This window comes from Hippocampus comes, unplaced genomic scaffold (genome assembly GCF_001891065.2).
Source record: "Hippocampus comes isolate QL1 unplaced genomic scaffold, H_comes_QL1_v1.1 scaffold347, whole genome shotgun sequence".
NCBI classification, from domain to species: Eukaryota; Metazoa; Chordata; class Actinopteri; order Syngnathiformes; family Syngnathidae; genus Hippocampus; species Hippocampus comes.
In genome coordinates this window covers 232,740-246,193 of record NW_017805872.1, presented here as the reverse complement: position 1 = coordinate 246,193, position 13,454 = coordinate 232,740, and the positions used below count along the sequence as shown (strand labels likewise).

The 13,454-nt window shown below is 44.6% G+C and overlaps 1 protein-coding gene across 1 annotated transcript in view; it reads left to right on the top strand.

Annotated features, from left to right (window-relative positions):
- Positions 1 to 13,454, top strand: part of npr2 (natriuretic peptide receptor 2) — a 34,713-nt gene that overhangs the window by 6,610 nt on the left and 14,649 nt on the right. The window contains exons 2-10 of the mRNA XM_019888797.1: positions 825 to 1,006; positions 1,549 to 1,662; positions 1,761 to 1,896; positions 2,970 to 3,064; positions 4,561 to 4,696; positions 5,096 to 5,180; positions 9,812 to 9,932; positions 11,539 to 11,613; positions 13,021 to 13,098. Of these exons, the coding sequence (XP_019744356.1) occupies positions 825 to 1,006; positions 1,549 to 1,662; positions 1,761 to 1,896; positions 2,970 to 3,064; positions 4,561 to 4,696; positions 5,096 to 5,180; positions 9,812 to 9,932; positions 11,539 to 11,613; positions 13,021 to 13,098 (1,022 nt within the window). The remainder of the gene's footprint in view (positions 1 to 824; positions 1,007 to 1,548; positions 1,663 to 1,760; positions 1,897 to 2,969; positions 3,065 to 4,560; positions 4,697 to 5,095; positions 5,181 to 9,811; positions 9,933 to 11,538; positions 11,614 to 13,020; positions 13,099 to 13,454) is intronic.

Genomic DNA, 13,454 nt, shown 5'->3' with positions numbered 1-13,454 from the left:
CCCCCCCCCCCAAAAAAAACAAAAACAAACATCAGTTAAACTAATTCGGAAAGTATTATAAAAGCTAGGAATTACTTTACAGTAAGAGTGTAGAAGTGCAGTTGGCTTTGACATGAAATACAAGGCTGAGAGCTCCAACAACAAAAAAAAAAGGGCCAAAAACAGGTCTGTTAAGTATTTAACCAGGAGACTTGATTTGATTGGTATCAGAGGTTACACTCACTTCAAGAGTATGGGCCAAAATTAGAATGTGGGGGGGGGGAAAATGTCTCTGGCATTATATTTACAGTCGGCTACATGGTGAGTGGTCGAAGTGCAGTTTTTGATCACATTGATCATCACATCCTCAAAGATGCACTCTGCACAAATCAAACGCACTCGCTTTCTAGCGTCATCAAAATGCCCAAAAGATCAAGACGTGCACAACACTTTCTCTCCCCTTTTATCGAAAGCTCGCCCAAGCGAGTCTGTTTTGAGAGGGTCATCTCTCGTCTCATGAAAATGAGCGACTGTTCACCTCGTCCGCTCGGAACCAATGCTATGTATGGCTTGCGTTACCATGACGACCCTGCATGAAGGTGTTGAACAAGCGGCTTCAACTCGGAGAAGCGGTACTCTCTGCGCAAAGGCGAATTCACATCCACGGCAGTCAGTCTACGTGGAGTTTGTTGAAACATTCTTCAACTTACCAGTCCTTCCTCCTCTCCAAGTTTCTGCATCCTTTGGATGTTGCGGTGTTTGGCCGTCGGCACGGAAGGCGTGAAATTAAAAGAGGCTGATCCGATGTCAATTGCTTATCTTGTTGTGGTTCTCTCCCGCTGCAGTTGTGTACATATGCGGACCCCTGGACACCTTCCTGAACATCATGAAACTCTTCCACAGCGAGATCCCGGACCCAGAAAACTACGCCATTTTTTATTTGGATGTTTTTGCCGAAAGTTTGACAGAACGCAAACCCTGGCAGAACTCTGATCTCGAGTGGGACGATCCCGTCAAGGTCTTTAAGGTACGTTGAACCGAAAAGGGGAAATGTACTTGTGTTTATGTCTGGTCAAATATTATTATTATTTTTTTTTTTTTTGAAATACTTCAGTTGTTTGAGTATTAAAACGTCAGTGGCTTGCTGCAATCGGCGTCCTCTAAATATTGGAGTTAGCTGATCACGTGTCTGTTATTTTGGTTTACGACTTTACATGTCATTTTGAATGAAGACTTTGGATCAGTCCTTTCACATTTATCGAGAATCGACAAAGGCTGGAAGCACTTCATGTAAACAGCAACAAAAGTCATCTTGCCAACATGCTCGAATTAATTAAAATCAAATCATTGCTGCAAAGTGACTACACAAGCGGTAGAGCGTACATTTTACAGACCACTGAAGTAAGACCACAGAAGTAGGTAAAAGCGATTGAGGGTTGCCATGGTAATTGTCAGAGAAGATGCGATTCTGCTTTTTTTACGTTTTTTTGGAATGTCTTTGCTGAAAGACGTTTCGGCCAATATACCGTTCTCTCTGATGATGCTCTGTTTTTCTGTGTGCCCTTTTAGTCCGTTTTCATTATAACATACCGACCTCCTGATAATCCAGAGTACAAAGAATTTCAGAGGCGACTCCACGCAAGAGCGCAGCAGGATTTTGGTGTACATTTGGAACCATCACTGGTAGGTTCAAGGAAATGATGGGCACATCATTTTGGAGTTGATGTGGAGTCAGCTCGACTCCTTCGATGCGCTTCGATAAGACCGCCGTCGTCTTGCAGATGGACTACATCGCCGGCAGCTTCTATGATGGCTTTGTGCTGTACGCAAAGGCCTTGGACGAAACGCTGGCTGAAGGCGGAGCTCAAAACGACGGCATCAACATCACAATGAGAACACAAAACCGCCAAATCTGGGGTGAGCAAATGCGCTTTCCCATCTGTTTTGTAGCACGGCCACTTAATTAGCCAGTAAGAACTTTTTTTTTTTGTCATGCTATTTCATGGTAGTATTGATAAACATGATTTTCTTGTCGTTTATTTTCACTCACAATATCAAAGACAACTTCATAATCACTCTCTGACATTTTTTGTGAATGGTAAATTTAAAAAAAAAAGCTCCATTGGGGAGGAACCGCACGATACCTTAGCAGCTCATATTTTGCCTTCTTATGGACATTTCTGTTTTTAATCAGTTTTTTTTTCTTTTATTAAAGTCATCACACACACACACACACACACACACACACAAATGATGAAGTTATTTGGCCAAGGAGCTGTTGTAACCCCTCAAACGACACTCCGATGGCCACAAATTGGGGCCACGTGAACGTTGCCTCAGTCAGCTCTACATGACTGGCCCGCACTAAAGCCCAAATGGCATGATGCTAAGCCCTCTAAACAAAATAATGGTGCAGTCAATAAAGCGTTTTGATTCAAGTCACTGCTTCAATAATATTTAATGAGAGATCCGGCTGCCATTGGCTGCATTCGTATCACCAAGGCCTTTTGCCGTCGTTGAGCGTTTTAGACATTTTGTGCCGCCGGCATTCGCGGAAACGGCCACGTTTTACACTTTGAAGGCCACATTCCCCTTCAGAATGATTTTTACCGACGACTTATCCTGAAACCCGTTCTCAGTGTTGAAGTCGGAAAGGTGCTCGTTTCGAAGCATCCTCCTGTTGACGCCGGCCAGAGCGTCACCGCGAGCAAATCGTGAATCATCGCGTTTCAGCGTGATGCCTCATGAGCTGTCGGCTTTTGGGATCTGCAAGAAAGTGATGTCGGCCTTTCTCAGCATGAGAACGAAACACCGCCATCTCCGAAAAAAAAAACCAAGACGCAGGAGCCCAACAACGTAAAAAGAGAGGGAGACATTACTTGAGATTTATTCCTCAAAGCCACCCCTTGAGTTAAAAGCATCTCAGATTTTAATAAGGGATGAAAGATCACACGGCCTGACCAGACCTTTGCTGTGGATGTTGTTGCCAGGGGTGACGGGTCTTGTTACCACAGACCACAAAAATGCCAGGGATATAGACATCAACCTTTGGGCCATGACCAACCAGGACACGGGAGAGTATGGGGTAAGTGGACCCATTCTTTGTATTTTTTTTTTTATTGCCTTTGCGTTATTGCTGGTCACACAGCGTAGTACAGTACGGTCAAGACAGCCGGAATCTCCTTGTCCGATATTCAGCATGAGAATGGCTAGAGAGAATAAATGGTTTTGTGTCAGTGGAAGCCACATCCTTTGGCTATTAGTATCTTGACAAATGCTGGGGTCCTAACTTCCCTAATGATAACATGCTTAAAACCTCAAAATTCCACCACAGTCAGAGGAAAATATTTGTGTGTTGTGATCTGCAAAACGTTTTTTTTCCCTCCTCTTTTTTTTTTTTTTTCCTTCGAGTGCAAAAAAAATAAAAGTGGGTTAGCTACATTTGACTTCAGTCAGAATTTCATCACGGTCCTTCGAGGCAGTCAGCAGGAGCTCTCGTTCTCATCTATCTTTGGCTTTAATTGGTGCTCTTCCATGACTGATTGACCTCAGTCGCCGGCCTGGTTTTCTCCTTCTCATGCAGCTTTTCGGGTCCGTGTTTGGCTGCTCAACCGTTCTGGGTGTATCTTGCGCATTTGCAAAATGATGCATTGTTGACGCGGGAGCACTCATGCCGACGGTTTTCAAAACTCCCACTTGAGGACACCTTTTTGGAAGTTTGTGTGTTGACCCTCCCAAAACGCGACTGTTGAGTCAACTCATCGCCGAAACGGTTTCATTTTATCGGAAGGCCGTTTTAGTTTTGGATCGAATCAAATATTGAGATCGAGGCCCATGTCAATTCGGTTAAATGGAACCAAAAAAAAAAAAAATGTTAATTGCCAGTCAATACAGCTCCATAGTGTGCTCTTATGAAGGCATGTTATGTAATACAACAGTAAATAACCAGAGCATAGGCGCATACTTTTTGATCTCGGAAGAATCCTACGCCGTCGAATGCTATTTTTAGATAATAATGGGCTTTATGTCACTTTTTGACAACAGCCTTCAGCGGCTTTGTGGGCCCTGCCCCCACTGCCTTCCCCATCTGCATTGTTTGGATGACCCTCCGCAGGGGCGGTGGCCTTCAAGGTTTAAGGAGAGAGGACACAACATGCGACAAGCATGAAGGGAAAGCAAAACAACCCCTCCCCCCCCCAAAAAAAAAGACCCTCGTGTATGAACGTCAGGAGTCATGTTTCACAGCAGGAGAACAGATGTTGTAGCATCAAAGTCAAAATCCGGCTCCCACTCGCGACAAAAAATGAGTTTGACACCACTGCTTTGGAGCTCTTCTGAATGATCGAACCCACATTTCCACAGACATTAACATCTTGTTGAACGTCTTCCCAGAAAAATGGCAGGCATGTTTGTAAAAGAGCGGCTTCCTTACGAGTCAGCCTCTCACGTCGGTGGGGCTCAGCTCCAGGTGTCCTGTGACCCTTAACGGAAAAAGTGAAAATGACCGAATCAATCTTCGTGTCATATCTTGGTCCTTGATATCAAACAAAAACCAACAAATATGTGAATCTCTTTGTGCAGCTGGTTGCTTACTACAACGGAACCATGAAAGAGATCATTTGGTCCCAGACAGAGAAGATCCACTGGCCCAGTGGGGGCCCACCGCTGGATAACCCACCCTGTGTGTTTTCCACGGATGACCCCTCCTGCAATGACGGTACGATAGAAGCCATTTTTCCCCCCATCAACCCTTCAGATGGATTAGAATACAAATTCCCTCGATGACCTTTAGAAAATGTCCTCATGAGCTGTGTAAAATTTCACGCAATTTCCACAGTCTATTATTGCCAATAGAGTGCAATCATATTATTTGGATTATTCAGATTGAATTCCGAGTCTTAATTAGACTATGGAAATATTATTTATATCTTGCATGAAGTGAAGCGTGTCTTTTAATTCTGTGGTAACAGTCTTAAGTTAGGCAGTGACAGCTGTGTTTGTTCTAGCGTCCTCTCCCCCCCTTCCCCCCCCCTGCCCCCTTCTCAAAGATATGAATGTGGACACCTGTTGAACATATGACAGACAACCGAGTGTGGAATCCTTCTCCTGTTTCCAGGTCAGCTGCCCGTTCTGGGAATTGTGGCGGTGGGATCTGGCTTGGCGCTCATCATTTTTGGAATCTCCAGTTTCCTCATTTACAGGTGAGTCGGAAAGCGCGTTGCTGACGCACTCGCTCGGCGCCGCCTCTGAGAAACAACCGTGCAAATGTGAAGGTGATTTAAATGGGATGACAAAGCGATATGTGATTGGAAAGAGATTTACGGCCGGTCGCCGCAATGAGTGCCCGTGTGGTATTTTTCACAATTGTTGCCGCAGAAACGGCTCAGCGGGCCGTGATCATAAAGCAGTGGGTCGGTGCGTTTCGACTGCCATGTGAGCTCACACGCTGGGCCCAAACACGCTTCTCGCTCGATAATCATGAAGTCCGTTCACGCTGTTTTTTTATTTTGCCTCAGGTTAAATCGAAATGTCACCTGAATTAAGGATTCGCGAACATGGGCTGATAAATGTGAGGGGTTGGGGTGGGGGTGGGGGTAAAAAAAATGGTTGGCTCACATGTTCAACACTAAATTAGAAACTATACGCAGTTTTGTCTTGAAGTCTTTTTTGTCACGAGTCGCATCATGTGCGATTGCGGCCATTCATTTTCCCGCTTGTAAATGTACTTAAAGCGGCAGGGTTAAGGCTTCCCTGCTGTGTTTTATTCCTTTAATGGGGGGGGGAAGGGGAGCGGCCCAAACGTTGCCGGGCTTTTTGTCGTGTTTGATTTTACTCATTTAAACTTGCTGATTGATGATTGTTTTCATTTACCCTGCGAAAAAAAACTTGTTGGCGATGCTCATCACTGGCTTGTTTGTGGTGGTTTTCAATAATCTTCTTTGTATTGAAACTGTGGCTTTGTTTACACGATTGCGTTAGCCATTAATTGCTTAGAATTATTGTGGGGGGGGGGGGAAGACAACAAATGACAAATCGGGGTGTGCATCTTGTCTACGACTCGGATCGAGAGGGGATGATGTCATGAGTTTCTTGTTGTCATTGTACAATTTGAATGAATTTATCAGTTCTCCGTTTTGCCCATTTTGGCACACAAAAAGAGTTTTGGGGAACAAGAGTGGCGCCAGAAACAACATCTGTCATTTTCAAATCTGTTGCCTGTACATACTCCCACATTCGGCATATTTCAGTATTTATCGCCACTCGTTTTGACGTTTGTATGAAAAAATAACTTGCATTCTTCTAAATGATTCAATAGTTGTGACGTTCATTTCATGAGCTGAGTTGTTTTTCGTTTCATTTTTAAAGATGTAGATGTAGTTTTTGGAGTATGATCAGTGATTAAAAAAAAACTTTTTTTTTGGTGTTATTATCACTCCAACATACCGTATGTTGTGACCGAGCAAGATTTTATGACTTTCTTGAGGCTTGAAAATTACAACTTGAGACATACTCGTGACTTGCACATATGCAACGTACTCCCACCTCCGGTATGCGCACCGTACGTATATCAGAGGCGGGCAATTTACAAAATGTTGCCAGTCCGTCATTCGTTGGCGTCGAGGGCATCCGTAAGTCGTCGTCAGTGCGTGGTTACTTCAGGCCAAACCAAACTTGAATCATCAGTCGGTTCTTCAAATAGGTTCTCACTTCTTCATTGATGAACACGATGAATTTGCTCACGTTTGCACTACTGACTATTAACACTGCCGAGTGTGAATCAGCAGCCAATCAGAATGGATTTTGATCAGAGGAATGGTGGAAGAAAGCCGGAGGAACACCTTTCCACCTCAGGTAAAAAAAAAAAAAAAATCCCCTTCTGTCTGCATCACAGTTGATCAAGTTCAATGCCAAGCTTCTATTAGATTGTTTCATGAACATTGTGTATTTTACCTGTCGGGAAAAAAAAAATCATCATAATAACAGTTCACCCTTTCTGTTTCTTTTTGCAGCACACAGTTCAACAAGCACAGAGTGGTTTCCTCTTGAACTAATTGACCTGGACGCTTGGCCGGTAAATGTTGTGAAATGCCCTCTACTTTTGGAAAACTTTTCATTTGAATCATTAAACTGGATGATAACATATCGATTTCTGTAATTCATGTTTGTATTCTGTATTACGTATGCATACGTCATAGTTGGCGGCCATTTTATTGGAGACGGTTACGACGAACTCCCGCGATAACGCATAGATTCGTTATGTCCCTCGAGGAACATGTCCGTGAAACAACGAAACTCGCTCGAAGACTTGTGCACAACACCCCAAATCATTTCCGGAAGACTCTTTCTGACGGACAAGCATTTGAGTCACTTGGCCCGGGCACCACAAGCAGAAAAGCTTTTGGGAATCGCACCATTTCGAGAGCTTTCCGGATGTTTGATGGCGAACGCTCACAAGTGGCTCTCTGTTCTCGCAGACGCCAGTGGAGCTTTGCCGACGGACACGGAGGCGCGCGGCACAGTGGCCCGGCCCGCCATCACGCAAGACCAACACGCTGCTGTCTTCACTACTTGATCTACAAATCACCACTAAAACGCTCGATTTGACTTCTTCTCGAATCGTCCGGTCGGAGCCAGAGTTTCTGATGATCAGAACGATTATTTATTTGGCCGAGTATTTCAATGAAAACATAGGGAAAGAATACAGTATATCGAACCATTTCTATCCGTGATGTATTCAGTGCTGCTGTTTTGTGTTTTTAACGAATGTAACAAAAAGATTTTATACTCGGATATGTCTAAGCGCTGGGGTCATGCAATTGCGGGATTGGTGGAAAAATAATACTATACTGTGAACTATATAAAGGGATATTTTTACTACTTGGAAAATGGGTCATTGTTGACAAAAACGTGTGTTATCTCTGTGAAATATATGCAACGGTGACATTTTTTGAAGCCAGTTTAATAAAAACAATCTGTCTGAATGGAATGCTTCCTCCCCTGTGTTGCTTTGTCTTGCATCAACCAACATTTTTTTGTCCATTTCAAGTGGCAGGTGATCGAAATAGATTGAAGGGCTTAGGATAATCGGAATTTTAGTTTCGCAAAAGTCAACAATCGTATTTGTAAGATCGAACTGTACACCGATTTCAGCGGGATGGCCACGCAGCCTGTCTCGGTTGATTTTGGAGTGTGTGTGTGCGCAGCGGCGGTTGTGAGGCGGACGTTAAGCAGAGCTGCTCTGGCTCTGATGTTTTAATGGAGGGCCTGCTCCAGCAGAGGTATTCACATATGGGACTTAGGAAACAATAGGCCCACTGTGGAGCCCCACACTTTGCTACTCGGGCTGCCAGAGGTCTCTGAACCAGGCTCTTTAAATAGAAAAAAAAAAAAAATATATATATATATATATATATATATATGCTTTTTTTTTTCGGAGTGGATGGGGCAAGGGGAGCACCGCTGGTTTGATGTTGTTTCTTGTCCTCAAATTGGATGCACACCGGCAGCTTCGGCAATATTTATTTGTAGACACAAACAAGCATCAAACAAGTGATGTTTTTTCCACATGAAAAAAAAAAAAAAACAAGGTTGAAAAGAGGCTCAAACGCAATCTGCAAGCGCTGCAATAATTTCTCGCAGCCATCTGGAAGTGTTTTACACCTTTTAGACGGTGTCGGGAATGTGTGTGCTCTGCTCGTTTGTCATTTTTTTTGGGGGGGGGCGGTGAAAAGGATTTTACTCGCGTCTGTCGAAACACAAACAGACACACGTACAAAAAAAAAAAAGTGGAAGGCTTTGGACGATTCGCTGGAAAGATGCCTCCCCTCTGCGGTGCTCTGCGTTTGCCAGAGTGATGCTCAAAAATAACACCAGACCTGTCGCACATTCTCAAGAATTAATGCATCTGGTTAGACGGTGAAGATATTTGTCTTCCCCTGCTGTTGCACATCTTTCGTTTCTTGAACTTACTGGCCAGTCTCCCATGGCCAATTCAATCCGAGTGATCTTTTTATTCTCAGAGATATCATCATTTGAAAATTGTTGCCACCACGAAACCTTGATTGAGACACTTTGCAATCAAGAGTGATCAATAAAACGAACATGCAGGTTTTGGGGAAACATGGGGGGGGGACTTAAAAGTGCCCTGAAAAAAAAAAACCCTGCGAGCTGTGTTACTTTTTCTACACAAGACCAGGTTGCTTTGAATAGTTGACTGGTGAGCACGTCCGCCTCACAGCGCGGAGGTGCGGAGTTCGATTCCGGCTCCGGCCTTCCTTGTGTGAAGTTTGCATCTTCTCCCAATGCCCACGTGGGTTTTCTCCGGGTACTCCGGTTTCCTCCCACATTCCAAAAACATGCATGGCAGGTTTAATGGAACACTCGAAATTGTCCGTAGGGGTGACTGAGAGCGCGAATGGTCGTTCGTCTCGGTGTGCCCTGCGATTGGATGGCGACCAGTTCAGGGGGGCTGGGATAGGCTCCAGCATGCCCGCGAGTCTCAAGAAGAGAAGCGGATTAGAAAATGGACGGATGGATGAACGTTACAAAGCTAGCATTCCAACTTGACGATGTCTCTCTTACTCTATCATCAACCTTTACGAGTATTTGTGACACTGTCTGTCGCCTTGCTTCAAACCACAATTTCTGCAGTTACAAACTAAAGGACACAGGAACATTTTCTTTTCGGGTTTTTTTTTTTATGATTGTCATGCACTCTCTTTTAAAACAATATACAGTAAAGCCACCACACTTGAGAGGTTTTGCTCTGATCTTGGCATCGCTGTTACCCCCTGGTTGATTTTACCGCCGTTCCACTTTCCCCCTTTTGTAGGAAACTCAAGTTGGAGAAAGAGCTCGCCGGAATGCTGTGGAGGATTCGCTGGGAGGACCTCCAGTTTGAGAGCCCCAATAAATACCACAAACGAGCCGGCAGTCGTCTCACGCTCTCGCAGGTGAAAGCCAGCCATCGTATTTCACCGCCGTGATTTAATTACAGCGGGGCTAACAAATGAATACAAATTGTCCGCAGGAGGTTCAAGAGACAGACTTCCAAAGCACTTTTCGCAATTGTTGAGAGGCAGACGGGCGGCGACACGCCCACATGAGCTCATATTACAGCTGGCAGACCTGAAAATGTCATCGTCACTCTCGACGTTATATTGCCTTCTGTGGCGGTGTCGCTTGGCAGAGCCTCCACGGCGCAAATTAAGAAGTTGTTGCTCGTCTGTCAGCTCTTATGGCAGCCGGGTGTTTCTCTGCCAGGAATCCAGAAGCGTTCATTTGTTTGGTGAAAAGTAAGCAGTCCCGAAAGAGTCCAAATCTTTTTTTTGTTGGCACTTCCCGGGTTGTTTTGCCAGTGGTCTATCGAAGGTGGCTGAGTTTGTGGTGGCGAAAAAACAGATGAAGTGATGGTTGAAATAAGAAGCTTTTGCCTGGCGCCGGTCCTTGCATCTGTAATACCTTGTCGCGTTCTTCGAGTATCGGGTTCTGTTGTCTGAGGGCTCATGCATCTTCTGCGGGTTGAGCCTCGGCCCACAACCGCCCGGGGGATGAGTTGGGAGGGGGCGACGAGGGTCGCTGTATATTTCCCGGCAATAAAAATTCAGTGTGATGTAAAACGGCAAAGTGATGTGCTTTCAGAATTTGAAGACTAATTCTATGGAGTGTCTCCCATTTTTTTTGGCGAAAGAGTCCAAATCTTTTTTTTGTTGGCACTTCCCGGGTTGTTTTGCCAGTGGTCTATCGAAGGTGGCTGAGTTTGTGGTGGCGAAAAAACAGATGAAGTGATGGTTGAAATAAGAAGCTTTTGCCTGGCGCAGGTCCTTGCATCTGTAATACCTTGTCGCGTTCTTCGAGTATCGGGTTCTGTTGTCTGAGGGCTCATGCATCTTCTGCGGGTTGAGCCTCGGCCCACAACCGCCCGGGGGATGAGTTGGGAGGGGGCGACGAGGGTCGCTGTATATTTCCCGGCAATAAAAATTCAGTGTGATGTAAAACGGCAAAGTGATGTGCTTTCAGAATTTGAAGACTAATTCTATGGAGTGTCTCCCATTTTTTTTGGGGTGGGGGGGGGCTTTGCTTGCATCACAACTTTCGCCACTGGATTTTGAATGGATTTGATCACGAGTATCGCCATTACTACAGAAGCTCATTTCATTGTTGAGGAAAATGGAACATGTGTTTCACTGTAAACATTAAACAACAAGGTCGGTTTTGGAAAACAATAGCATATGCTTAATCGTTTGAAGCCCAGTGTAACGTAGATGTCTTTTCCAGATCATAGTTTCCAATGTACGCCGGGCGCCCAGTTTTTTTTGCATTCTCCGCAGTCGTGAAAATGTTGATGCTCGGCGTCTGCACACGCTGCCTCCGCAACGCACTGATTCACACTGTGAGGACAGACCTTGAACTGCTATTTTTGCAGACCCGAATAGACTTCAGTTTTTCATGAATTTATTTTGCAGCTAAGCGACGCCGTCCAAAGTGGACGGAATGTAATCCTCTTTTGCTCAAAATGGACTCAAGGCTAAGACTATTTTTTTATGTCTTTCTCCTCAGAGAGGCTCCAGCTACGGCTCTCTGATAACCGCTCATGGAAAATATCAGCTCTTTGCAAAAACGGGCTATTTTAAGGTAAGGCTTGGTGAGTTCTGACATCTTCGACTCACTCTTTTGCCACCTACGCATGCGCATGGTCGCCGAGAAAGCTGGAGAGGAGAAAGCGTGTGGGCGAATTTAGGTAGTTGCTTTTAATGTGAGCTGCAGAATGCGTCAGTATTCCCTTTTTTTTTCCCCCTCCTCCTCCCTGCCTCTTTCGACACTGCCGCCTTGCAGTCCGGACATGACAATCAACTTGTTGCTGACTTTAATTTGTTTGTTTATGGCGGAGGAGGCGCGAGGGAAAACGACAAACATAAGTGCCTTAATAATGAGAATGATTATTTTTGCCTTTGTGTGAGTTAGGCTGCATGGCAGCGATTATTAAAGATTTTCATTCACTGTGGCAAGCAAATAGCAATTACCGGCTGTATATACGGTGCATTTAATCAGCGCTACATCTCACATAATGACGTAAGGAAGACGTAAGGAAAAACTGCGGCTCATCATGAATATGGAGGGACCGCTAAGATCTCTTCTGGGACACATACCTTGCAAATTTGCGATGCAGACCGAACTCTGCCATAAACCAGGGACGCCTCTGTCCATTTCGACATATTTGTACTTGTAATTATGGTTGTTAATAAATCTCGGCTGGATTACTGTCATTCACTTTACTTTGGAGTCGCCCGATCCTCCATGAAGCATCTCCAGTTGGTCCAGAATGCTGCTGCTCGCCTCGTGACTGCTACTTGTAAAAGAGAGCACATAAGTCCTACTCAGGCATCCCTTCACTGACTCTCGATACATTTTAGAGTTCTCTTTAAGATCATACTATTTGTTTTCAAATCTTGAAATGGGCTCACCTTGCCTCTCTGAGCTCCTACGCAGCCGTCCGGTGCCTCGGGTCTGCGGACCAGACACTCAAGCATGTATGTCCCGTAGTGTACTTGTCTTCCGTTCATTAGTCATTTGCCGAGTGGTTAACAGCGTTGCGCATTGAGGATATTCCAAGCTGGAAGAAACGTTACCAACAAAAAAATAGTCCGAAAGTTAACCAATCACAGCAATAAATACGTGGCTGCTTTAGCGTTGCGCCCGCGATACAGGACAAGCTCGGGACAAAGTTTTTAGCACTGCACCCAACTCATTTCAGTAATATTATACAGATGCTCGTGTTAACACATGTGAGATGTGTTGCCATGGCAATAAGGTCCAAAGCCTTTGAATTAGAAGCAAGTGTACCATCAAGTTGGTTTGGAAGATGATATAGTTGGATCAAATGATCACACATTTTCTGTTTTGATGGGTGGCTGGATTTCCTCTCTTCGGGTTTTTTTTTTTTTTTTCTGGGCAATTTGCGTGGTTGTTCGTCTTCACTTGGCAGACATCGCATCGATTGACATCCTAATAATTTGCGCTGTCATTGTGTCTTGATTGCAGGGCAACCTGGTGGCTATCAAACATGTCAACAAGAAGAGAATCGAGCTCACCAGACAAGTTTTGCTGGAACTCAAACATGTGAGTGCGGGTGATAGAAAAGCTTTGACCTTGAGTTTGCGTCATTGGATTACTGCCCATGATTGTTTCCGGAAGGTCACTTTTGGAGTGAATTATTCATTCCGTCGCTGGATGAAAATGTGAGCCAATGAATTAAAATCGATTTGGTTCCAAAAGCAGCAGCTAAATATTTCCTGGTAGAAAAAAAAAACGTAAGCAGAACCAATAAAGAGACCAGGGATAAGTATGAACAACCTAATGACAGGATCAAGAAGCGATGTTTGCTCGAAATGCCTCCCTGCTTTTTTAGGTCCAACCAACCACCACCTCGCAAAACCTGACAAGACTCGACCTAAGAGAGATTTTTTTTTTTTTTT